This window comes from Morone saxatilis, unplaced genomic scaffold (genome assembly GCF_004916995.1).
Source record: "Morone saxatilis isolate NCDOM2014 unplaced genomic scaffold, NCSU_SB_2.0 Contig4, whole genome shotgun sequence".
NCBI lineage: Eukaryota > Metazoa > Chordata > Actinopteri > Moronidae > Morone > Morone saxatilis.
Window position 1 is genome coordinate 8,743,968 of NW_023339984.1, and position 26,170 is coordinate 8,770,137.

The following is a 26,170-nucleotide window of genomic DNA, read 5'->3' on the forward strand; positions in this document are numbered from 1 at the left end:
AAATCATTACAAAACAAAACAAGCTATACCATGGTTTTCTCAAGGGCAGCGTTGTGCACTTGGCGTCTTACTGTACAAGTACAAAAGCTAGCAAGGCAACCAAAAAGTATCTCTGTAGCATCACTGGTCAAAAACTTCACAGGATACATTTATTCAATGTTACCAAACGCCATACACAAGTGTTAAAGATCATACTTTAAGGCAAATGTGCTTCAGGACTCTAGACTAAATGAAAAAGCCGCTAGTGATGTCCTTGGCCCAAATACTTCACATTGCTTTACTCACTCTCTCGGTCATCAGCTCACCATCACGCCAATGAAATGACTATCTCTGTTGCAAAGACGTCTTTGCAGATTAATCTGCCTTGGCTCAAAGGACAGCCTGTGTCAGATCAGTGCAGATTGGTGGCACGAATGCCAGAATAGTCAAGACAAGCGGTTGGCACGAGTATGGCTTGTGTTTTGACTGGCACGTTTTTTTTTTATTGCTTGGTTACTAAAGGAATAGTGAACAAAGTAGCATACCGGGAGGGGAGATAAAACTAGATGTGCTCCAAAAGCCAAACTCAACCATGACACAAGTGGAGTAGGGGGGAGGTAGAGGAGGTAGGAAAAAAAGAACGAAAGCCTGCAGCTCCCACCGCCCACCACGTCTTTAAATCTTTCTATGATCTGAAGAACAAGAAGGCAAAAACAAACAATAGAACCTTCAGCATAATTTATAACAGCGACGTTCGGAGCGTGTGCTTTGATGAGCTGCCAGAGTTCTGTGCATGTTGTGCATCTTTTGTTTGCGCTTGTGTGTTGCCTCTTCTCATCCATTGGTATCAGTGAGGGGGAGACGTATCAAGTCCCAGGAACAACAAAGGAACAGTCAATTTTTGTCCTGTCACGTCTTGTACAGTATTATCTCTTGTTTGTCAGCGAGTTCCTTTGGTGACAAAAATGTACAAGCTTGTCCATCGCAGTTGAGTTTTTCAGTCTGAGTTTTCAATTTTTAGGCTATATTGCTGTAAATAGTAGAGAAGAGGATGGCACCAAAATAACATTCATCATATCATGGATCATTGTATCTTGCTTTTGCTTTGCTATTGCATACATGTAGTAGAATAGATAGTTTCAGCACTTTTTATCACAGTCAGTGCCCAGTGGTTTGTTCCTCTAAATTGCCCCATACACTTCAATTTGCCTTAAAATGCTACTGAATTACAGCTAATTCTTTGCCACTTCCATTTCCCCCCTCTGTCAGCCTGAATGACAACGGCGCTGTATGAACTGTAATTTTCCAGTGGCCAAAAATGGAGGCGTCTATCCGCTGCAGAAGCGGAGATTAAAAGATTAATAATTCAACCACAGGTCATGAATCAAGTTTTCTTTTTTTTTTACCATTTCAAAGGAGCACTGTCACCTTCCACGGGCCCTGTTGCTTCTGGTCTGTATTTAGTTTTACTCGGCAGAGAAGAACTGACTGCCTGCAACGTTTTCATATGAAGTGTGAGGTCAGGAGAGCGCGTTATTTAATTATTTACGTAATTATAGCAGTCCTGCAGTATCATCCCAGCTAACATGAACACGAAAGGCACTTTGTTGGAGTGCTTAAGGACTGCGTGTGTGGCCATGTCTGTCAGGGTCAAGGTCATTCCAATTCCTTGGGAGTAATACAGTGAGATTTAAATTGAGAACTAATTGAATCGTCCATAAATTATCATCTGTAATGGTAATTTCCTACCTTAACTCGACAAATTGAAACCGAATGGAACAGCATTTAGGGTACATCCTTTACAGTTTTAGCTACGTCCCATCCTTGTTTTTTCTTCACCTTTTGATAGTACACCTGTGTTGGTTATGGAAGCCCATCATTAATGCTGTCATTGACACTAAAAGCCCCCTTTCCACAAAATTCTTCCTGGTGGTCATTATTCTTCAAGCCCCTCGCAGCGATCTATGTTTTGAAGTGCCTATTCCTCTGTGTCACTCCAGCCTCCCACTTGATGTATATCCTCAAAGCTATAACCTCAAATCTTTCTCTCTCTCTCTCTCTCTCCCCCGTGGTGTTAGCAGCACTACGGTTCAAAATGGACAGCGATCTTCCTCTCTCTATCTCCTCTCCCCTCATATATCAACACTCTTCTCTCTCTTGCTTCATATCCCCCTTTCATCTCACTCTATCTCTCTCATTGCAGTTGCTGGCTTCGCCTGGACACCTACTTCATTTGGAGTTTCATAGGACCAGCAACCTTGATAATTATGGTAAGCGTGACATCCCCTACTCCCCCCCTTGCTCATTAACCCTACTTAGCCTGCGGGTCGTCGCTTAAATGGTCCACCGAGATCCCTTTTTCCAGCTCCTATCCTCCCTCTTTTCTCTGCCCTGTTGAGCATATATGCCACCGCCGGGCACAGAGCCGTCCAGAAAAACGAATGAGGGGTGTAGAGAATATATTGCAGTTTGTCACCCCGCTGCAGTCACTGGCTGAGACAATTTTGGGGAATGGAGGAGGTGGGGGGGAGTGAGAGACATAGAGAAAGACAGTGAACTCTGCTCAGTATGCAGTGTTGGAGTAATCCGCACTGCGATTATGATTGATTTTGTTCCCGTTCCAACTGGTACTCCACTACTTTTTGCCATCTCCTCCTCCCAGGCACACAGACAGCCTCTGGGTGCAGATACACAAGCGTTATGCAAGGAGGACACACACACTTTCTGTGTCTTTCCCAACTAGGAAAGCCCTAATTTTCTTTAAAAAAATAAATATTAAAAAACTAATTTATTGATCCAACTGCTTTAAATCTGGTGTCAGGCTGGTGTTCATCTAAGTATTTAAGCTAATGCCAAGCTGTAAATATTGCTTTGGCACAAGAGATGTGCTCCTGATTTTCCAAGACACTAATCATAATAAATAATGTGCCAACAGTAAATCAGCTTTGCTGTTTAGTTGTTAAATATCCTTAACAACTAAAAAAGTGACAATATTCTTGTCCCCCCCAGGACAATGTCCAAAAAAATTATAAATTTTTCCCAATTACTGCCCAGCTGGATGCTGAATACAAACATGCATAATGCACTTTCACGCTCCAGTTTGGTGAAATCACTCACAATGCAACTCTGTGTCTCATGACTCACGCTTTTCTTTCTTAGATTTACAAACAAGAATATCTATGTTGACGGTTAGAGCTCAGATCCAATTTTGCCTCTGGGAATTTGGTGAGGGTTCGGGGCAAAGAGGCATTGTAAGCAGTTAGAAATGGCAAAATCCTTTTTATGCTCACCTCCTATTAGCTGAATGTCACCTGTAAACAGCAGTGAGTGTAAGTAAGAAAGTAAAAGCTAGCTAATTGCTGTGATTTTTTTGTCATTCCTTAAAGACCCTCACGCTGCAACCAGGCTTGACTCATTTTCTATTTTTGTGATTACTGACTCAGAGAAAGGAATATAATGAGACACACCAGAGTGGGTCAGTTAAATCTTTTTTTACGTTTTTTTTTTTCACTTTCAGCAGACAAACATAAGACAATTCTTTATTTGTCTGACTAATTACAGTGTGTTTGGCAAACGTAGGTTCAAAAGTTCAACTCATTGACTTCGAACACCACTTGTGTGCTTGTCTTTGAGTTTTATTTTACAATTGGTTTTTAACAAGAAATCTGGTATATAAAGAAAACAGAGTAGTCCAGAGCAAAGAAGTGTCCTATTTTATGGCAGATAGGACACATCAAAAATAAAATCCATTAAAGACTGTCATTGCTTGTGATATAGCAAGGGAGCATGATGTTATAAATGCTGAAAGTTCTTCAAGCATTTGACAAAGATTTGAACCAATGCCAAATATTTCTTTTTCCAGATGTAACTGTAAAAGAAATGAATGCAGCAGCAGTGGCAGTTATTCCCTGTGGTTGCCTCTAAGTGTGAATATGATGAGACAAGTGTGAATAAGTCAGATGGAAAGGCTCCCTCATACAAGTATGCATCTGTCTTGTCTCACCGTTCCCTGTTTGGTCGGTTGTACCACCATAGAGGTTTCATAGGATTTTGCGCTCTGTTTGGCAAAGTGGGAAACCAAGTCTGGCTGCAACGTTCCAGCTTTGTGCTACAAAGTGCTCTGATTTAAAATGAATAGAACTGAAACAGGAAACATACAAGCTTCATTCCTCTCTCTCTCTCTCTCGCTCTCTCTCTCTCTCTCTCTCTTCCCCTCTCTCGCTTTCTCTCTGCCTGAACCTGTGTCTGTCTCCCAGCTCAATGTGATCTTCCTGGGCATCGCACTCTACAAGATGTTCCATCACACAGCCATCTTGAAACCCGACTCTGGTTGCCTGGACAACATCAAGTAAGAGCACTCAGATCACCCATATATCCATTAAAGTCGTCCAGAAATAGCACTCCTCATGACGTTTTGTTACAGATGGAAGGAATGTTTCAGTACGAGTGTGATCCACCAAATGCACTTCAACAGCTGAATTGTAGCTGACTTTTCCTCCTGTTTTTTTTTTTTTTCAGTTTAATGAACCCCTGGTTTAAGAGCATCATTTTGGATGGTACTCTGTATTCAAGACAGCGTTCCTGAGCAATTCACTTTATCTTACCTCCCCCTTTGATATTTTGAAACCTCATTAAAAGCACTTAAGGTTGTGAACACCCAACCCAAGGGTCCGGGAGTCTGAGCCTGCAAGCTAAGCACCTCCCATTATGCTGAAAGGTTGTGTCAGGCAGGGTTAAAATCAAACAGGTATTCGGTAGCGTCTCAATCATTATCAGAAGAACATTGTTGTCTGCAAAGGAAAAGGCCAGGAGATGATCTGACAGACCTGGCCTGGTGTTATCTGGGTGTCAACATGCCGCAGATGAATATTCATATCGTGTGTGTGTGTTTATCTGCCTATGTCTGGCTGCTTTCAGATAATATGAAAGCTTAAGGGACAATGACTATAAAACTCAGATGCGAAGTTTCTTTGGTGTTTGTCAGTATAAGTTTAAATACCCTGCTATACACATATAAGGTTTCTATTAAAGTTACAGATACTTAGCTTTACTTTAGGCAATATATCTGGAAATAAGATAAGATAATAAGATAAGTGGTTTTGCATCTTTTAGCTTATTTGTTATGTATTACAAACAATGCTGTTTGTTTTCCAGTAATTTGGATGTATTTTGTACACTGCTCAAAGTTGCCATTCATTTTTAAATGATAAAAAGTCAATTACTAGAAATTTGAAACGTGCTTTAGTTTTGTAATCCACCACAGTTACAAAGTAACATTGAGAGATAATTAGGGCAGACCTTTTAAGTAAACAGCCTGCGCTGAAGCATTTCTATGGAGTGTTAATATAACACTGACAAAAATAATAAAGTTTGGATGTTCACTATGATGGGTTACACAATGGTTCATATTCAAACAATAATTGACAACACAGCAATGACATATAATCAACCTATAAAGCTGATACGACAAACTTGTTAGTTGAATATTTACGCATCTAGCATTCACCCTTTCATTCTTTTTGGTTCAGTTACACTTCTAAAAGTTTTATCCAGAACACTGGGTTGATATGAAAAAAGACTTTTAAAAGTAGTTTTAAAGGTCCCTTTCCCCCCTGTAGAATGACACAGCAGTTTCCGTCATTGTCTTTGACGTAAGCTCCAGCTACCTGGTGTCAGAGCAGACTCGTTCTGCAGATGGTGTAAAGTTGTTTTGCTGCCTGTTTGCTATGATGGATAAGGGTCTCTGCTCTGTTTTTGCTGTCTGCCTCGTTTTTTTGAAGCCACTCTGGACACATTAGTCTACTTTATGGCTGGCGTTCTGGCTGTTTTTTTGTGGCATCACATCACTGGTTGTGTCTCAGCACAGTGGCCCTGTCTGCCCTGCTCCTCTCAGCAGTGATACACACATAAAAAAACAATCTTCTGCGAGCATGACATAGCCTGCTTTAGCTGGGCCATGGCAGACTGTACTGTGCCAATGTGTTTTTCCATCACAAATTCACAGCAGGATGTTCCTGAACCAAATGATGGATTTTAAATGCTGCTTTTGAGCAGGGCCAAAGTGTGACCTGTATTTACCTCGAGGTGACATGCAGTAGGATAGCGACAAAGATGTTTAGCTTTCACTAGATTTGTCACTTCTGTGAAACAGAGGTTGCTATATTTAGCAGTTTTGTTATCCTCCTTTGAACTGAGGAAAAAGTTTCCGATTGCATCAGCTTTTTGCAAGTGCAAACTTACCCTAGTTATTACATAAGTGTTTACTAAGCAGAGAATTATGCGTTACTAAATTAAAATGTTTGCACCACACAAACTACTTCTTATGTGAGAGATTAGGTTTTACTGAACATTTACGGTACACCCAGTAACTGCTGTGTAGCTAACACAACTAATTGACAAACACTTACTAATGTATGACCCATTTAGAGTAAAGAGTAGAAGAAATATGGAATGAATGACATGTGATAAAGGGCTGTTTAATGGTGGTGGAAACTGTAAAGATTAATTTCACTAAAATAATACAACTTAAGTTACAAAACACTACACCAGTAACATTAAAGTCAAGACAAAATAACATCAGCTAGCTTGCCATGCTTGGGTATTAACTCTCCATTTTCCATCTATGCACAGGTAAATCAAACAATAATGCATACATTTATAAAGGATAGGCAGTTTAACATATCGTTGTTAACGTTAACTGTTATTTTTGGAAGTTAGGTTACAGCTCTGGATGCTACAGTGACTTCTTGTCAACATACAGTAGGTGATTGGTTTTGGTGATCAGTGCTACGAATGTTTCATAGCAGTCTTTACCAGCTTAGACATTCTTAAATTTAAACAGTGCAACCAAATGTAATAAAACACTGGTTTGAAACTAGCCAGTTCCAAAGGACTCAAACCACAAACTTTATGATTCACGAAAAGATGGCGCTATCCAACCCTGGTTCAAGTTACCTCACTAACGTATGATCTGCTCCTTTTGTCAAAGCTATATTGAGGTCCTATACTTTACTGCAGTATTAATAATAATATGGTAATCAAAACTTGACACCTCCTACATTGGTTACAGGGTAAAAGCCGTTCATTGTCACCTCTTTTCTTCAAGTTTTTCATCATATTCTGGGAAATAACAGGCTGTGTTTTGGTCCTATTTCATTCTGGTGTTTAACAAAGAGAATATGAATCAGAAGTATGCACTTTGCAGCAATGAAAGAACTGAAATTGGGTTATGGCTAGATAATTGTGTAGCTGCTGCAAGAAGTGTTGACAGAGCCATTAAGGTTAGCCAGCGAGGCTTGACTTGTAAATGATCTGAATATGGGTTTGTGTTTTTGGATCGCTTTAAACATTGAATCACGTGGCACTGTTAGGACTCACAGTGTGGATACTGATCAGCAGCATATCTGGTATTAGAAACCAACACTACTGAGCCTCAGATACATGTCCATGTTTACACTCACATATGTACTATATGCACAAACTAATACATGGCCGCAATCTCAAACATGGTGGTTCAAACACTGGCAGAAATACAGGCAGACCACCTGCAGCCCCTTAATTGGCTGTCTAGATTATAAACTGAGGCTCGGTGTGTAAATAGATTGCTTAACAAAGCATTTTGATACAGCTCCAGGCTGGACCACAACAGCAGGTACCCTGATCCAAAACCCTATTAGCAGTACACATCTAAAAACCTGTTATGGCATAAAAATACAACACATTTTGAAGAACATTTAGTCATGTTAAAGTTTACAATTTCTAGTTCGCTATGGTAGACCGCTGTATATTTGGTCCATTTATATATGTTACCCATCTTTGGTACCGCAAGATACATTGCATGGTTTGTTCTGCAGCAAAATATTGACTGCTGGAGTTCTCAGTGTCGTATGATTTATTACACTGCCCTCCCGTAATGTAGCAAACAACTGGCCGCCTGACCCCGAGTCTTACTGACTTCGAAACAGCCTCCAATGTTTCAGTTGACCATTGGAAAATGGGATGAAGCTGTGCTGCTTTTGTCAGCCCTCATTCATCTGAAACAGTTTCCAAGTCAAGACCCATTACTCAACCCACACCTGCACAAACACATGTAGAAGACTGGCTTCAGTATTGTGGGACAAACAATACTGCTTAACCAAACATATCCCACCATAGCCATTAACTGGTGCTTCAGTTTCATTGTAAAGCAGTAATAACAGGTAAATATGATGACAAATGAAGTCATTCAGCTTCTAACATGGACTGAAATACAATTTATTTGATCATTGTAATTCTCTCAGCACTGCAGGATATCAAAGCCAGATATGTATTTGTCCAATTTGGTGTGGCAGTCAATGCAGGACTTAATTATTTAAACTGAGTCAAACAAAATGGCCTTTAAACATCATAGTTGATGTTTTCGTATCAGCTTTTCTTCGAGTTGCCAAGGTGAACTGGTTTGATGATGATGATACCACAGGTTAATTAAATCAATTTAGCTTAGTTTAATGAGGTGTGTCTTTTTTTGTCTTATCTTTCTGCCATTTGGTCCCTCTTTATGGTTTGATGTCATGTTTTCTGTTCAGATTTCATCATGCTCCCTTGTTTTAATATGAATGTTTCATCTCTTTCACTGTGTATCTCTTTCTCTGCTTTTCTTCTGTTGATTAGCACTCACATCCTGCCTTTTTATCTTATGCTGCGTTTATCTTTAACATCTTTCTGTTTTTCATCTTTCTTTTTTTTTTCTTCTTCCTCTTCATTTTAGCTACCGTTATTATGATGGATGTGTTATTGTAGAATGGCACTGGTAAGATGCAACATTTCTCAGTAGAGGGTGTAGAATAAAATTGATATTGTGTTTGACGTGTTTTTTCCCTCATCACCCCATAATGGAGTCAGCGGCTGCCACTGCACTGTGATTCATGGATTACAATATGACTTTTGCACCATTGTGACTTTAAATGCCAAACTTGCTTCTGAATGCAGCATATTTAGAGCATGATGGACTGAACATTTTTCTAGAGAAAGGTCTGAATTTTGATTTGTAATAGCTACCTCCTAATGCAGATCAGAATCTTCAATGAAATATGCTAACGAGGATGATGTCAAAGATAAAAACGTCCCTGCCAACATCAAAAACTTTGCACTATTGATGTCTTAAACACTTTGAGGTGATTAGCATTTTAAGCATACCTTTGGTTAAATAATTAACACCCCGTCGGCTTGATCACAGCTCTTCCTCTTTTCTTCTCATTTTCTTTTCTTCCTAGAAAACAGCCTATAAAATGACTTTATACAGATTTAAAATAGGCTGAATTGACCAATTGCAATCTCATGCATAAATGATCTCTGACATTGCAATGAATGGCACCTCAGAAAATTAAGTCATTTTGAAGGAAATTGGCGGTAATTTTATGCAACAGTCTGAAGTAGTTCTCTGCTTAAAATTGCTCATTTTTGGTGTTTCTTCTCAGTGATTAGCACAATAAAGCTTCTCTCACTTTTTTGTGCTTCGAAAGCCCGGGAGTGCTCTGCTGCAACCCTCAGGGATAGATAGTGTATCTATATATTGCACATTCAGATGGATCTATGGTTTTGTGACAAGTGCAATCGAGTAAGAGTACTTTTATTGCTTAGATACTATACTTAACATTTTAAAATTTGATTAAAACACACATTTAATTAGAATTATTCTGAAATAACTTGCTTGCCTTGTCAAATACTACACTTTACATAAACAATTTTGAACTTAATGATGCCAGAAATATGAACTGAGTGGTTCTGTAACTGTTTTTATTACTAATATTAGCTTTGGGGAATGCAAGTCCTGACAGGGTAAAACTCAACTGAAATGCATCCTCTTCATTTGTAAGTGAGCCGTTATGCTTTTCAGTGACTGTTATGCAGTCTCAGAAGTTTTGCCTCAAGGCTCCTTCCATGCAGCTCTCAAATTCATCCCCATATTTATCTGATAACTCCAGAAGAAGATAAGCCATGTGTGATATGAGTCGTAGCCACTTCATATCCTGTCCTCTTGGACGAATTTCTTATGACCTCTTGTGTCTCCATCATCCACCATTCTTTCGACAAAACTATCACTAGTTAGAGGACAATATTTTGTTCTCTTTGTGCCCACTGCTTGTGTTTCTGTGTCCATTCCGGGGGCAATCGTCTTGATGAAGTACCTCTCCCACCAGGTCATTAAGACAGCCCTGGGAAAATTATGGTTAATGGTTGCCCTGGTGAATTCATAAATCATTTATTTTGCAGCACACCTGGCCCATTTATAACCGCTTAAATGCGAAGGTCTGCCAGCATTTATGAGGAGAGCTAGATACTTCTGTGAAGCAAGATAATTATGGTTATCACCTGTAAATCACTAACAAATCCCTTCCCAAAATGTATGAATGTCTGGCCTTGATGTTTGGATGTGGATGCTATGAATATAGACTAAGCAATCTTCCTTCTTGGTGTATTGTTTCCCTCATAATATCTAAATGTGTACATTGTATTTATGGCCACACATTTTGGGTTACACCTCTCCATCTTTTTATGTGATCTGATTTATTTCTGTCTGTTCTCTTTTTGTTATTTTGTTTTTGTCGTGTTGCTCAGCTATCAGGATTACGAACCTGAAATCAAGTAAGACAAAATTGGAAGGGCCCTTTACCCATAATGCCATCTTTCATTTACTCCCCCATATGTAAAATTCTCCACCCAAATCCATCCAGCTGCCTCTCTGAATCATTAACGTGATTTATTGTGGATTACTCAGTCATGTTGAAGGCAGCATTAGTGTGCACACAGCACTCCTGTCTTAAATATACATAGCCTACAGATGTGACAAGCAAGATTAGTTTTAAATGGCACCTGTGTCTTCACCATGCACTCTATAGATATATTAGTACTGTAATGTAGATACAGCACTCACACTTGTCAGTTGGTTGTCGCTTTTTTGTTCTATCTGCATCCAAACTGTACAGTATAAGCACAAAAGGGCACCAATTTCATGAATCAAAATGTAGGCCGGTGATTCCCAACTGGAGGTTCTCTTACCTAGGGGGTCCTTCTGGTTTGCTGGAAGCCTACTTGGAAAAACTTTAGAGCAACTCAAGTAATGAAATCTGCAAAAACCAAAATTATGATTGGATTTAAAAATATATCTACCAATTGAGTCCAAACACCAGATGTTGTAAGTGAGAGGGAAAGGATAGCAGTTGAAACAGCAAACATTTATGTATAAATGGTTGAAATCGTTACAGTAGCTGGTAGTGAATAAACATTTAAATTATCAAACTAATATCCACTTTTATGTGACTTCCTGGTTAAAAAGGTCATCTACAGGGCTGCGGTGAAACAGCTGAGGAAAAAAAGTTGGGAACCACTGGGGCTAGGGCACTAGCTGTAGTCAAGCATACAGTATGCAGAAGGAAAGGTGGTGCAATTCAGCAGCCCAGATATGCCAAAAAGACTACAATTAGTCTCTTTTCTATATGAATTCATATTTTTTGAGTTTTTAGCAGTCACCATTTGTAAATTACAATAAACCATGTAATAACCACATTTTCTGTTAGAAATGACATTGTTTTCAAATAAGGTACATACCCAAAGAAGGCCTTCATCAGGTTAAAATTTAAATGTTGTCTGAAATAAATTAGTTGTAAATTAGACTTTTTCACAGTCACACAGCTGTGTTATTTAACAGTGAAATGATTTACCTCATAATATTGTTCATAGCAGCTGGTCAACCTGTCACATCCTAAGAATGCTTCTGCTTCGTTTGGAATGCACAAACCTGGAAGCTAAAGGCGTATCTAACCACCGATCTGATAAAGAGCGGAAAAGTTTCCATTATTTTAGACAATACTTAATCAAGGTTACCTGATTATTCTGGTGTACTTAATTGTGCTTTGACAAAACGTGCCACTCAAATTAGAGGCTGAAAATGTAAGTGCCTCCTGCAGATGGCTGTATATGGATTTAATCAACTCAAAGGGATGATCTTCATACATGCAGGTCTGCTGTGGATGACAGATGCTGGCAAGAATCAGATATTAATCTTAACTCCGCCTCGCCTACTGCGGCACGCAAGGAGTCACCAAAATGCCAAAAGGGTGCAGGTGAAGAAAAAAATGCCACTTCTCTGCGTTGTGTGCCCACACAAAGCTTCAGCCCTTCATTCTTATTAGACTTGGCGTTCTCAAGGGCATTTATCTCAGTTCAACCGTTGAGCTTGAGTAAGAATTTAAAAGAAGACGTATACCGCAACCCTCAGGCAATAGAATCCAACATTTAACATACTCATGTAAATAGTCTTCTAATGAAAATGCCACATTTGTTACCCTTCCATTTATACAGACCTTCATGGTCATCTGTGGCTTTTCAAACAGTCAGTGGCATTGTTTGAAAGAGTGTAAATAGGGAAAGGAAAAGGTAGCTAGGCAAGGACAGAATCTGAAGATTCAATTTCTTTTCCGTCCTCATTTGTTTTGTGCCCTCTCTTCCTTTCACCGGAAACCTTGATTTTTGACCATGGAATAAATGACCTGAATGAACTGATTTCTTGGGTAGTTTTTTATTCAGTGATTGCACACGCTCCAGTTAAATTTGTATCTTTCAATCAATCAGCATTGGTACAATTTACACTGATTCTCATAAATTCAAACCCACTTTGAACATGATAACTTTTTCAAATGGTTTGTAAGATGGCTGTTTGTTTGTATTCCAGATCATGGGTGATTGGGGCCATTGCCTTGCTATGCCTGCTGGGCTTGACCTGGGCCTTTGGCCTGATGTATGTCAACGAGAGCACGGTGGTCATGGCCTACCTGTTCACCATCTTCAACTCCCTGCAGGGAATGTTCATCTTCATCTTCCATTGTGTGCTGCAGAAGAAGGTATGACTGTGTGAAGGTGTGACTTCACACTGTGAAATGGGATAATGTGACATCAGTTGACTTCACATATCATTAAATTCCTGTCATGCTTCAGGAAATATGCCAGAAAGGCATCTCCTGAGATTATTCCGCATTGGATTCAGTCTAATTGTTAGCTTGTGCGTGCTGTACCTGTGCTCTCCTTTCACACAGGTTCGTAAGGAGTATGGGAAATGCCTGCGTACTCACTGCTGCAGCGGCAAAAGTGTGGACAGCTCCATCGGCTCTGGAAAAGGCACCGCCTCTCGTGCTCCAGGACGTTACTCTACAGGGTCACAGGTGACACTTCTCATGCTCCACTTTCTTTTTTTTTTTCTCTTAACATTCTTGATTTACTTCACTTGACAGTATCTTTTTTAGCAAAACTGGATCCTAACGTTCCTTTGGTTTTGGATTACAACTGACTTTATCTTTAAGTAGTCAGTCTGCATAGCTACAAGCAAGACTTTTTCCTTGATAATAATCTGTGACATTACACAGACGTGCACCGCTTTACAGAACAAATGAGAAAAGATTTTAAAGATGACTGTGTAGGTATGCGTGATAGATTTCAAGGAAGTACAGCATATGTCCTTGTTTGGAGGTGATAGCAGGGAAATGTAGTGCTTGTTGAGCTAAACATTTTCTAAGTACATAAAGTCAGTCTGCAATTCATTTTCACTGGAGCAGGCTGCACAATGATACAGTGATGCTGACTACAGTCTTGGCTCGAGCTCTGTGAGGAATTGCTCACGAATGCAGATTCGATTGTCTCTGCCAAAATATGTGAATTCTGTGCGTAAGTCTTCCTGTAAAGTAAATTGTTAATGGATTCCTCCCACATTGACATGAAGTATAGGATGTATTTCCATGATACACTTTAATTGAACATCATATCCATATTCTAAAGAGCGTGCTTTCCTTCCAGTGTTCAATTATAAATAGTCCTTAGAGTCAAGCATGCAGTGGCAACCCACGACACAAGCTGGGTTCTGCCTACAGATCAAAGTGTTTAATTACACGCAGTGCTTTGACAAGATAGCTCTAACTTCACGCTCAGTCGTTCTATATGAGCAGGACAGGAATGGAAACACTCAGAAAGACGTGGTTTGCTTATTGCTAACTCTGAGTCCTCTAAATGAATGTGTAATCAGCAAAGTACATTCAAACCCACTGGCTACGAATATTTTTGATCCGTCCAAAAAAAATGAGAAGAAACAGTAGAGTCATTTTCAACCCATCTGTGCTCCCAGTGCTGGGGACTACATGACATACAATATGTTAATGAGATCAGTTACGTCAGTGTATGTTGCTGTTAGAATATATGAGCTGTGCGACACCTGGGCCCTTAATGACATATCCCTCTTGAGAGCGCAGTATTGGTCCTCAGCGTGGGCATTTTTCACATCATTTATGATGCGATGATTAAGCTTTTGTGAATAAAAACATGTTCACGGTCTGAATGTCACACTTAAATGGAGAATTTCAGGAAAAGATTAGGTGAGGTGCTGTGGCAGTTGCTCCAAATTTAGCTAATGGTGATGGCAGTGATTTAATTAAGCAGAAACCTGTCTGAGGTGTTTGATGTCAATCACAAAACCATTCTTAAAAGCATTACTTCACTGCATTTTCCTGTAAACCTGTCATTTTTAGCTTGAACCCTGTCCCTGTGTTATACAATAAAGCGCTGCTATGGCAGTGCAAAGACCGTACTTTAATGCAATGTTGTTATTAAAGATAGGAATGATGACCAAAAAGACTTCACAAAACATTTTTCATATTATATTCTTTTCAAACGTCACCAAACTTATTATATAGTCCGAAATCTTCTGCCAAGCCCTTTTGGCACAGGATAGAAAGTAGTCAGCTCTGTGGTTGGATATCCAGACCCTTAGCTTGTGCAACAGCCCATGGGACTCTGTCATAATTAACCAGGATGAACCCTCTTGAATTGAGCCTTTGCAACCTGAGACACTGATTCTGAGAGCTTGACTGATGACTTTATTATTGACTTCACCTATTCCAGTACTAATTCTCATCTTTAATTGGAGGTTACTTATCCCCACAGCTGACATGTTTCATAGTTTAAATATTAGATTAAAACAAATCTTTTTTTCATATCTCAGCCTTTATTGTGTTAAAAGTAGGTGAGCGTAAGATACATTTTAGCTGTATTACTGTGTGTGTTCAGACTGAATATTGTGACGTGTTTTGACATGTTGTTTGTCTCTGCAGAGCCGCATCCGTCGAATGTGGAATGACACAGTCAGAAAACAGTCTGAGTCCTCTTTTATGACCGGTGACATCAACAGCTCTGCGTCACTCAACAGAGGTACTTGGTCCCGCTGCAAATATTCACTTGAGTGACTACTCTATACACCGGCCTTCACCTTAGACTTCATGACTAATGCAAGACACATTTTTTTCACAAAAGCTTCACTATTTTCTTGAATTGTAGTTATATTCGCATTCCACTTAATGTCACACAAGGGCTTTAGAGTATGAAAATCCTTTTTTCTTTTGACAAGTAAAGCTTTCAACCACAAAGGTGGGACTTTGTCAAGGCAAATCAGTCATTTCACAAAAGTTTGACTCCAGATAATTAAAATTCCAAGTAAAAGGCACATTTGCTACATCTACTCAACTGTCAATTATCACCAAATATTAAAGCAAGTTCTTAAAAGTGAGAAAATAAGTGCATCAGAACTCCTGTTAATAGCCATGTAATACTCAAAAAGCTGGGTGTGTTTCTCAACAATTTTGCCTGGATGAAGGAGAACGTGATTGTGAATACAAGGCATTGATTGAAAGGATAAAATCCTTGTTTGGCGTCATGCTGCTACAGAAAATTGTTTATTACTTCTGTTCAACAAATCATGTCTACCATCTAGTAATTTAAAGAAGTCTACAAAATGGAATTCATTTAATGTAAACAATAAGAAAGGCAATTGAGTAAATGTAATTCTGATCATGCATTTGATCAAATTGTTTATGAAAATTCTAGTTTCAGTGCCTTTGATAAGGCTGATTAAATTACCCCTTTCCTGTCAAGCAATGCAACATCATGCCATCTTACTGCAAAAAGCCTTGAAACTGAAACCGGGCATACTCTCAGGAAAACTGCTGAATAACAACCTAAAAATCAATTCAGTGGAATTCTCTCTCTGAAACACGTTAATAAAAAGTATTTTACCATAATGCATTTGACAGCAGCTCAGTGAGTTTAACTTCACAGTCTCTCTGGTTCTACAGAAAATAGATAGCAGACTACATCTGACATTAAGTAGCAAACACCGTCCCGACTTGCTGGCATCCCTCCCTAACACTCTCCCTACTCATCGCACCTCTTGATGGAGGGCTCGAGTTCCACACTGCTCACTCTCTAAATTCGCTCTGGGCGCCTGCTTGCGTAGACACTAATGCATAGTTACAATGATGGATTAATGTTCGACACAGGGAGGAAGTGTCAGGATCTCAATAATTAGGCACTCAGCTTAGCACCATCAACAGACACAGCCTTTATCCATTGTTGAGAGGCTGCACTGGGGGTGGGAGATGGGGCGGTAGGTCTGGAGTTGAAGAAAAGCCTACATGGATCTTCCATAAAGGCAAAAAGCGGAGATAGAAATTATTAACACAATTTTAAACCTCTGGCTTTCTACCAGGCTGATAGAGACAACACTGTCTCTATCAGAAGTGTGCTTCGCCATCACAAGTATCACGAGGAACAGATGCAAATAGAATTGCACTTATCCGTGGCTGATCCCATGTTGTTATTAAGGAATTATGTGTTAGGAGCAAATATTTATTGCCCCATTCCCCCCAGCCCTACCCCAACCTCCTGAATACCCCCCCCCTCCTTCGCACCTGATAGCGAGCTCACAGCTGACACTCTTGCTGCGCTCCTCTCGAGAGCGGAATCATGCAATCATGTTGATAGCATTGCATGTTCAATTTATCCCAGCATTCAGGATTATTGCACCACACAATCAGTGTGGTTTTGGAAATTGTCCAATTTATCAAACACAGACACAATAAGTGTGGGGATCTGTCACTGGAAGAATTCAAAAGAGGGCTGATGTTTATGGAATACACTGTAATTAGGGCAAGCAGCAACAGCAGCAACAAATTACTGTTTTTTTTAAATTCAAAACAACATTCTGATTTCCAGGCAAAATTATAATACGCCTAATTAATGCTAAATTCAAACCAAAAAATGAGTGCTGGAAGATTAAACTAAATCAGCTTCTTTTAAAATTGCATTAAGGTAGGTAATCCAAGATATAAAATACTTCTGCAATTAGACCGCCGTCAGAAAGTGTGAGACTAACTTTTAAAAGATGGGGGGGGGAGTCACAAGGTAATACAAAAATATTTCCCCATTGGTGTGACAGATTCAGAGCATTAGAAAAGAACACTCTGCCAGAGGATCTAATTGCTGTGTACTCGTACAGCAGATAAATGATGTTTACCGGCTCTGGCACAGTGCATAGAGGAAGCACATGCATGTTATCGCCCTCATAAGTCTTGAATTTGGCTGCTTTAAAAATAATAGCATCATATCATGTTGACAGGGGGAAAAAACATCTTGTAAACAGGAAATGAATGCGAGTCACAAATATTTTCAGCATACTTGATATTCCGTATAATGTATTCCAACACTTGAAAATAAATTATTTTTATCAACAGCAAAGAAAAACAAACATCAGGGAATCTGCACCATTCATGTTTAAGATTGCAGCCTTCAAATCTGCAGCTAATCACAGGGCTCAGACTGTGAAGGTTGCTTTGGTGTGGTAGTATGTGGTTGGGAAACTGATGAGTCATTCGGGCAAGATCCTGGCAGCAAGTATCTGAGGACAAGCGTCGCATAAATAGAAAAACGAGCCTCTGTTGTCTTCGGAGAAGGAGGCGAGGCCGGAGCAAAGTAATGACAATTTTGACTAAAGAGAGGACACGTCACTTCATTCAGAGGTTATTTCAGCAATGGCACATAAGAGAATCAGACAAAATGTGAACTTCGCTCTGTGGAAAAAAAGGAAATATTATACCACTTCAGCTCACAAGATTGGCAATGCCACAAGCAATAATAGTAGTGCAATATGTGACCATACAGGAGGCCTTTACTACGCCTGTCAAGCTTTTCATTCTCGTACTGCACATACGCAGTTTACAATGAAAAACGGTGGCAGATTTACCACTCAAAATTCTTAGTTCTTTCTTCAATGGGTCCTTGATTTCAAAAAGAGGTTGACAAAAACAGGTCTCTCCATTGTAGGCAGCTGCAGGTGATTTTGCTGGTATTAGCTTCAGCTAGCTAACTCGTGTAGCTAACGCTAGCTTCATGAGTTGAAAAGTATAATGAATAATGTAACAACCAACTGTTATTTTTCCCTGTTCGACTGCTTATCTTACAAGCTTTTTATATTTTAAACTGTATCTTTGCACTTGAATGTCAACTTCATATGTAACCTCAAGGAGTTATTTAATAAAGAGCCCCTAACATTATTTTAAATTGTGGGGAAATACTTCACCCTGCTTGTGCTATCAATAATTGAGCTTTTTGTCTTACGTAACGCCATGTACTTATGTAGTTAGTCAATAATATTATCTTTGGTCTCTGGAAATAACACTTGGGTACTACTGTAGCTAGGAAGCTAGTTAGCCAGGCATGCTATCAATTGCATCCTATTTTAGAGCACACCAACACGCAATTTAATCCTTTTTTTAAATCCCCTGTGTTCTTTGTCTTTGAAAGGTTCAAAAAAACACACAACCCTACAAATTCTTAAAATGCAGAGTCACTTTATCTTCAGCCCCATGCACACCACTTCATCAAAGCTTGACAGGCCTGCCGTTCTTGTAGTTACCATTGCTAATCATTGCAGTCTCGGGGAAGGTGTGTAGCAAAGTCATTCACCTGAATTTCGAGCACTTTCGAACAGTTGTTTGATAGGGAGCATATCTATGTTACCTGGGTGCTAAGTTTCTAAAACCCCCTAACCCTTACCCTAGATCTGGGGTACATAGGACCCTGGGAACATAGGAATGACACCGCTTTATTATTGTATTCTGTCCTGTTTGAGTCTAGAAATGTAACAGTACATGTGTTGTGTTGGCCATGTCAGTGCTTCTTTGTAATTTATGTCTGTTAACACTGTATGTGGAGCACAAAAACAGGCTACACTAATGGCCGGCATTAACAATACAATTAACACACTTTCCATCGGTCCCATTAGCCATGTCAGTTCAGCTCTGCCACTTTCATGTAGCAAAACCCCTCACATTAATGATCATGTGATCATTTGGATGTTAATGGCTGTCATTGCTCAGCTGCATCTGCCCAACTGATATGTATGTTCTCTCTCTTTCTCTCTGTCTATATCTCAATTTATCTACCCACCTACCTTTTTCTGTCTCTACGCTCTTGTTCTCTTCTGTCTCTTTCTGGCTGCTCCAGGGGCTATGGCTAACCATCTTATACCTAATGCACTCCTACGTCCTCATGGCACTAACAATCCCTATAATACATTGCTTGGGGAATCGGCAGTCTATAACAACCCTCTGGGCATGTACAACACACAAGGTGTGCTAGCTTCTTTTCATTCTTTAACATTGTGGCTAGGGCAGTGTTTTTTTCATGTCGGGTCCTGGAGAAACTGTTAGTTTGCACATCTTTGTTCCTACCCAGGAACAGGCAGCCACTTTATGATTGGAGAGTTAAAAGTAATGGACTTGCACTAAGCTGAAATGCCAGTTCTCACCCTTGAGGGTTTTTACAGGGCTTTGATTAAAAAAACACTGCTCATGATGTTGTGTGTTAGCATTGAACAAACTATAGCTTTATCACAAAAACCCTGCAGGTTTTTTACTTGCTGTGGGGTTTTTCTTTGGAGGTGTATCTTGGCTTCAGGTCAGGGCATGCAATTTGGTTACATAGGTCACACTCAGATATGGCTGTTTTGGCCAACAACTGTAAAAAATGATCGAGAACAGGTGCCCTTACTGAGCCGGACACATCCCCAGTCATTTATTTTAAATGTGCTCTAATGTTGTCAGTGAAGCTTGTGTGCCATGTCTTCTGTGTTTCTGTTTTTAGTTTTAGTTTTTTTCTTTCTTATGCTGCTGTTGGATTGTCAAACATTGTTGTGTGCGTAATCTGATACTAAAACCTAAAATGCAAATCATTTCTATTGCATAGAAAAGAATAGTCTGAACATGAGGTTTGCCATTCATTTTATTCTCTTAGTTTTTAAATATGTATATTCATAAATATAATTCCCTATTTTAGTCATGTAATAGGTTTGTCTCCTCCAGTGAGAACTTTACAAAAACTGAATTGCCTGAATTTGAAACTTTGAATTGTAATAATTCATAATTCATATATTCCAAATATCAGTCAAATGTACAGTCAATGTAAATTTGATCTACTGTTTTTTGGCAGTGAGGGTTACAATATTGGTCTTTGACTATAAAACAATAATATTAGAGCTAACCATTAGAAACCATCTCCAACAAGAAATCCACTTTACTCTAGGATCAGTCTTACTGATCATCATCAGAATGCAGTTTTCCTCTGTATGGAGCTATTTATTATTTTATTCCAACGCTCAGCAGTCAATATGAGGTTGCTGTAACTTTGTGAGTCTGTAAAACTGAGAAAGTTATGTAAAACTAAGATAAAAACTCACAGAGAGCTTTGATCAGTGGATAATTTATGTATGCGATACAAGTGCTGCATTGGAGCTCGTGACAGAGGGCTATAATTCACTTACACTGCCATAGATGTAAAAGAAATATCTGGAAGGATGAAAATGCTAATGCATCCAAAGATTTACTGCCGCATTTGACGCACAAGTACCATTGCCATGTTTTACCCCAAGGATCCTGCAAAAAAAGTTATAGCCACATGCCTTTCTTCTATATTTGGTACGAGATATGTTGTAGTTCCTTCTGTTGGTATGCAAAATGAGCATGGTGACAGAAAACAATTGCATCCCGGAAGCGTTTTTCTTGATGCGTCATCAGCATACTGTATGTGCACATTTTTCTTCTACCTGTCACTGTTATGCTTATTGTGTTTTCTTCTTTCCTTTCCCTCATGCTGTTCCTAAAAGAGCCCTACAGAGAGACAAGTATGGGAGTCAAACTAAACATTGCTTATCAAATGTAATTGACTTTGGCTTTACTTTCTTTTCACTCAATGCTGTCGAAGGGGTAATGAAAAAAAAACATCCTTCCCTTTGGAAGTAATAGCATTCTTTTATAACAAAGGCCCCTCACCATTTCAAATAGATTGTAAAAATCAGTTTAAATCACATCCTGAATTGCACTGCTTCCTGTAGTTTGCACTACTTGATGTAAAAAAGACTTCTTACTTCTTACAAATATATCCATTGGCCCATTTGCTGTCACACTCTGAATAATCTAATCCAATTACAGTCAACACTCAAACTCACCTCAGCATCTCATAAGGCACATCAATATAAATTGATCTGTATTCTTTCAGTGAATATTGAACATCCATGCCTTTGTACATGCACTTATTTTTTGTACTATGCACTTTGATCAAGCTAATACACTTATTCATCTCAGAAATGCATCTTGTCAAATTTTCAACAGGTCAGACTGTGTGGATGGCCTTGTCTGGGGTAGTCTGAATTAACGTCAAACACTTGCTTTGATGCTGATAGCACGGACTTGGTCAAACTGATAAAATATAAAATCTACATGTTCATGCAACAGAGAGAACAGAAAGTCTTCCTCCTTCCAGTGTGGGTTGATTCTGAGATACTTTAACTAATTCATGTTTGGAGAGATGTCTAGTTACGTTCACATGGACAAAGCAGACATCAATAAATAATTTTCTCCGGTTTTACAATGTTACATTTGCAATGCTCATACGGGACAATATGGCTGGGGTCCAAATTTACAGCTGGTGCTCTGGTTTGTGTTGTTTTTTAAGTGTTAAATGCATGGCTGTGATTTTTGTCTTTGCTTGAATTCAGTGCATAAGCTTTGTGTTGTTTGTGCTGTGATTGAGCTGTGTGTTGTTGCGTGTGTCTCACATATATCAGTGTTTTCATCACTGCCGTAGAATAATCTGTAAAATGTAATGAAAAGTGAAATTAGAAAATGTTCTTTTGCAACAAGGTAAGTGTGTGTGATGTTCATAATTGCAGTACATAGGATTTGAATGTAAATATTGTGCTTTATGTCTTAACCTAATCTAAATACAGTCGGGTCTTCATTTCCACAAAGTGCACTTTATAGAATTGCGGGTGACATTACATGCTGAGAGTGCTTGAGGGTCAGGACATATTTCAGAATAAAAGGGCTACAGTGTTGCAGTAATTTGTGTTTGTAAAAATGGCTGACATTTAGCTGTGACAATTACATCCCATCAGACTTCACCCTACTCATTCGCCCACTCTACCCCCCAACCCAACCCATGTTTGTCTTTCCAGAGGGAATCCTGAACAATGCCCGGGATACAAGTGTCATGGATACTCTACCACTGAATGGTAACCATGGCAACAGCTACAGCATCGCCAGTGCTGAGTACATGAGTGACTGCGTCCAGATTATTGACCGGGGCTACAACCACAAGGAAACCACCCTGGAAAAGAAGATCCTGAAAGAGCTCACTTCCAATTATATCCCCTCCTACCTCAACAATTCCCACGAGCGCTCAACCGAGCAGAACCGGAACCTAATGAATAAGCTGGTCAATAACGTCAGTAACGGTGGCAAGGACAGCGGCTACGGGATGGGTTTGGGTGTGGGGATGGGCATGAATGTTGCGCTGAGCCTGGATGACCACTCCACCTTTGGTCCACACCACGATGAAGGCCTTGGCCTGGAGTTAATCCGCGAGGAGTCTAATGCCCCGCTGTTGCCTCAAAGACCGCCCCCGTCACTGCAAGCGGTAGACAACCTTCACAATCACCTCCACCAGCCAGTGCCGCCACCCCTCCCACTGCCCCACCATCCCTTCTCGTCCGCCACCACTTCCTCCTCGTCTCGAAGGAGGATCCCGCAGGAGAACAGCGAAAGTTTCTTTCCCTTACTCACTAACGAGCACACTGAGGACGAGGGCTCGTCACCCAGCCACAACCACCAGAGAGACTCCCTTTATACAAGCATGCCCATGCTGTCCGGCCTGCCCGACGTGTCTGCAGAATCTGCTGACGGCTCCAAAGACAGCGGGGACGCCAAGAGCCCAGAGGCCAGCTCGGACGACGTTTACTACAAGAGCATGCCCAACTTGGGCTCACGTAACCACCTCCATCAGCTGCACTCTTACTACCACCTAGGACGGGGCAGCAGCGATGGCTTCATCGTGCCTCCAAACAAAGAGGATCTATCTCCCGAAGAGGCCCACCCGGAGCCCTCGCACCTGGTCACCAGCCTATAGGCCGAACACCCTCCCACTCCTCCAGTGTTCCTTCTATTACCGTAGTCCTCTACTCTTCCCCGTGTCCCCTTGTTCCATCAGTCGTTGGCAGTGGTAGCCTTTCTTTTTATTCTGTGTCCCGAAGACTGAGGCAGAGCAAATAACTGTACTCTCGCTGTTGCTGACCACATACAGGATAATAATTGCTACATACGGGGGCTAATATGTGACTATATTTGGTTAGACATTGCGGGAATCTGTTGATGTTGTGTTTCCCCCCCTCAAACCTTGTGTGGATTGGCGTGTTTTGTCTCAGTGTGAAAAGAGACAATTACCCACACAGGATTTTTAGGTCTCAGAGATATAGTCTGACAGTCGTAAAGGAACTGCATAGCCCCAAACTATACAAGTCTAAACTATGGACTTCACCAGAATAGATGGGAAATTTAAAAAAAATGACTATTTTATTATACTTCTGTATCTATATTGACTTTTTGAAAGATTTTCTTCCTCTTTGGTGAGTTGCAGCACATTTTGTTTGCTGAAGTGTCCCTTCAATGAAAAAAAAAGACAAAAAAAAAACAAAAAACACATTTTGAACAATTACCATGAAGGAATTATTGATTGTATGCTTTCAAGCATAGCTGTTCTTTTTTTCTTTCATTTTACTGTAATAACAGTTGTTAAAAGAGGGAGAAAAAACTAATAAGAGAATTATGAGATATTTCTATGTAATTGTACAGATAACTAGCATTGCACATAATAGTATGCTTTTTTTGTTCCAAGCAAACCCTTTGTCTCTGTAAATGTAGTGGTTAGGAGCAATTTTGTTCTGTTGTGCTGGCCTTTCTGGGTTTCTGGTACCAGTCTGTTTTTTGTTTTCCTCTTTTATCACTTTCCGAGAAATGACCATCTGAATAGAAACAAAATAACAAAAAATATCACAACAAAACACTTACTGTGCAGGCATTTTTGTGCAACATATTCACTTTTGTTTTCAGGTCTTTTTTCTGTTTCCGTTTGATTTTTTTTCGTTTTTCTTTTTTTTTACTGCGGAGATGGCAGAGCTCTGATTCACAGATCGTCGAGGAGACAGAATAAGTCCAAGTTAATCAGGAGTTGTCCCTCAGAAAGGTTCATAGTGCATTCTGCATCTCTATTGACATTCAGAAAACGCTTGTGCTTCTCAGAGAGAGAACAAATTGAACATTGATGAGCACTAGGCACTTGTACGAAAAAGAAAGATGGTTGTTTTACTTATTAAAGAAAGAGCTTTTGGAGTGAGAGAAACTGGAAGTGTTTTTCTTTTCTTCCTCGAGGAGAAAATATATTTATTTATTTGTTTAAATGAACAATAATAAAATGGAGGATGGAAGTGAGTTTAGTGGCACAGATAAGTTTTTATTATTGGCTATGATTATGGCTTCTTATTTATTCCTTTTTGTAATGGTTTCCAAGTTGAATGACCTCATAACTAATATTTGTTGTAACAGTGAAACTTGTTTGCCAACAAATAAATTACTGACTAAGATTTATCACTTAGCTATGACAAAAGTTCTGGTGTTTTGTCTGGGTCTTGGAACACTTTTATATGGATAACAGCGAAGGACCTCCAGATGATGGAACGATCAATTCTTTTTTTTAATTATCAGTTAATATCCCTCATTAGCCCTCTGTCCATTTTAGTGCCAAATAAATTTTGGCCCAGCAACAGTGGATGTGCTCTGTATGCTCTGGTCTGCTTTACAATAGAAGCAGTGATTTCATAAGCTGTAATAAATATTTCAATATCATTGCTGGTGTAACCAATGAATTCTTTACAGATACTGTATGTTTTACATGAGTTTGATAAGATAAGCAGGACATGTGAAAGTCAACTGGACCATTCATCTTGGCAGAAGACATAGAGAGAGGTAAGTATTCCATCTCCTCTGAAGTAACTTTTCAATCACTGTACTGTTTCGTGCCGTGGGAACTGAAACATGAAGTGCTGATTATGATCACAATATAATCAGCATATTCTTCAGTAGAGGAGAAAGAAATTAAATTACCTTAATTGTTTGACTTTAAAGCTATTATAAGCTAGTTATATTGTTACATTAACAATGGATCAAATGATTGTGTAATGTGAAAAGTGAAGCTCGTAGTGACAAAATGATCACCTGATTCTGTAGCTCACCTCAGCTTTACAGAGCGTTTTAGCGTCTTTCAGCTCATTTTAATTAGCTAATAGTTTTATGTTTTGGTTTGGTCCCACCCTTCTCATCAGCGTTGTTTCTTATGTTCTGATAAATAAACTGTTTGCAACCTTCCCAGCACCAAATGACATGCAACAACATAATGGAGCATTTAGCAGCTGAAGAGCCAGAGGAGTTGGTGGAGACCAAAAACAAAGCTAAAAGCAGAGTTTATGACTGACATAAACAGATAAAGAAAAAGAAAAAAGAGTCCAACTTTATACTAATGTCTGAATGTATAAATGGCTAACCATTTGCTAAAATGTTCACCACGACGTGATAATATGTAAATACTGTGTTTACAGCTTGTTCAGCTGCAACCAAGTGGCCAAAAAAATCAACAAATACAGCTTAAAATACTAAAAAACCCATTGTATGAGAAAATGCACAGAATATATGTCTATAGTCATTGTCATTTTCCTTTTCAATAATCTTAGCAACACTCAGTGCCCATTTATATCGCTTTTACTTTCCACTTCCACCAGTGTTCCTTTTTAGTTTCTCTATTGATGCGCATTTAATGCTGTAGCCAAGAATTGATTTTGGTTTGAGAGTTTATATGCTGTAGAACTTGATGAAAAACTGGAAAGGTGAATCAAAGTATTTCAAAGCTGTGATGTGCAATTATTGACCACAAGGGACAGACAAACTATCGGGTCATC

The 26,170-nt window shown here is 39.5% G+C and overlaps 1 protein-coding gene across 1 annotated transcript in view; it reads left to right on the plus strand.

The window, feature by feature from the left end:
- Positions 1 to 25,038, plus strand: part of LOC118338178 (adhesion G protein-coupled receptor L3-like) — a 225,448-nt gene extending 200,410 nt beyond the window's left edge. Inside the window, exons 20-26 of the mRNA XM_035675435.1 lie at positions 2,183 to 2,249; positions 4,236 to 4,327; positions 12,689 to 12,857; positions 13,050 to 13,175; positions 15,111 to 15,207; positions 19,336 to 19,461; positions 22,343 to 25,038. Coding sequence (XP_035531328.1) covers positions 2,183 to 2,249; positions 4,236 to 4,327; positions 12,689 to 12,857; positions 13,050 to 13,175; positions 15,111 to 15,207; positions 19,336 to 19,461; positions 22,343 to 23,292 — 1,627 coding nt within the window. The 3' untranslated portion in view covers positions 23,293 to 25,038. The remainder of the gene's footprint in view (positions 1 to 2,182; positions 2,250 to 4,235; positions 4,328 to 12,688; positions 12,858 to 13,049; positions 13,176 to 15,110; positions 15,208 to 19,335; positions 19,462 to 22,342) is intronic.
- The last annotated feature ends 1,132 nt before the right edge of the window (positions 25,039 to 26,170 follow it).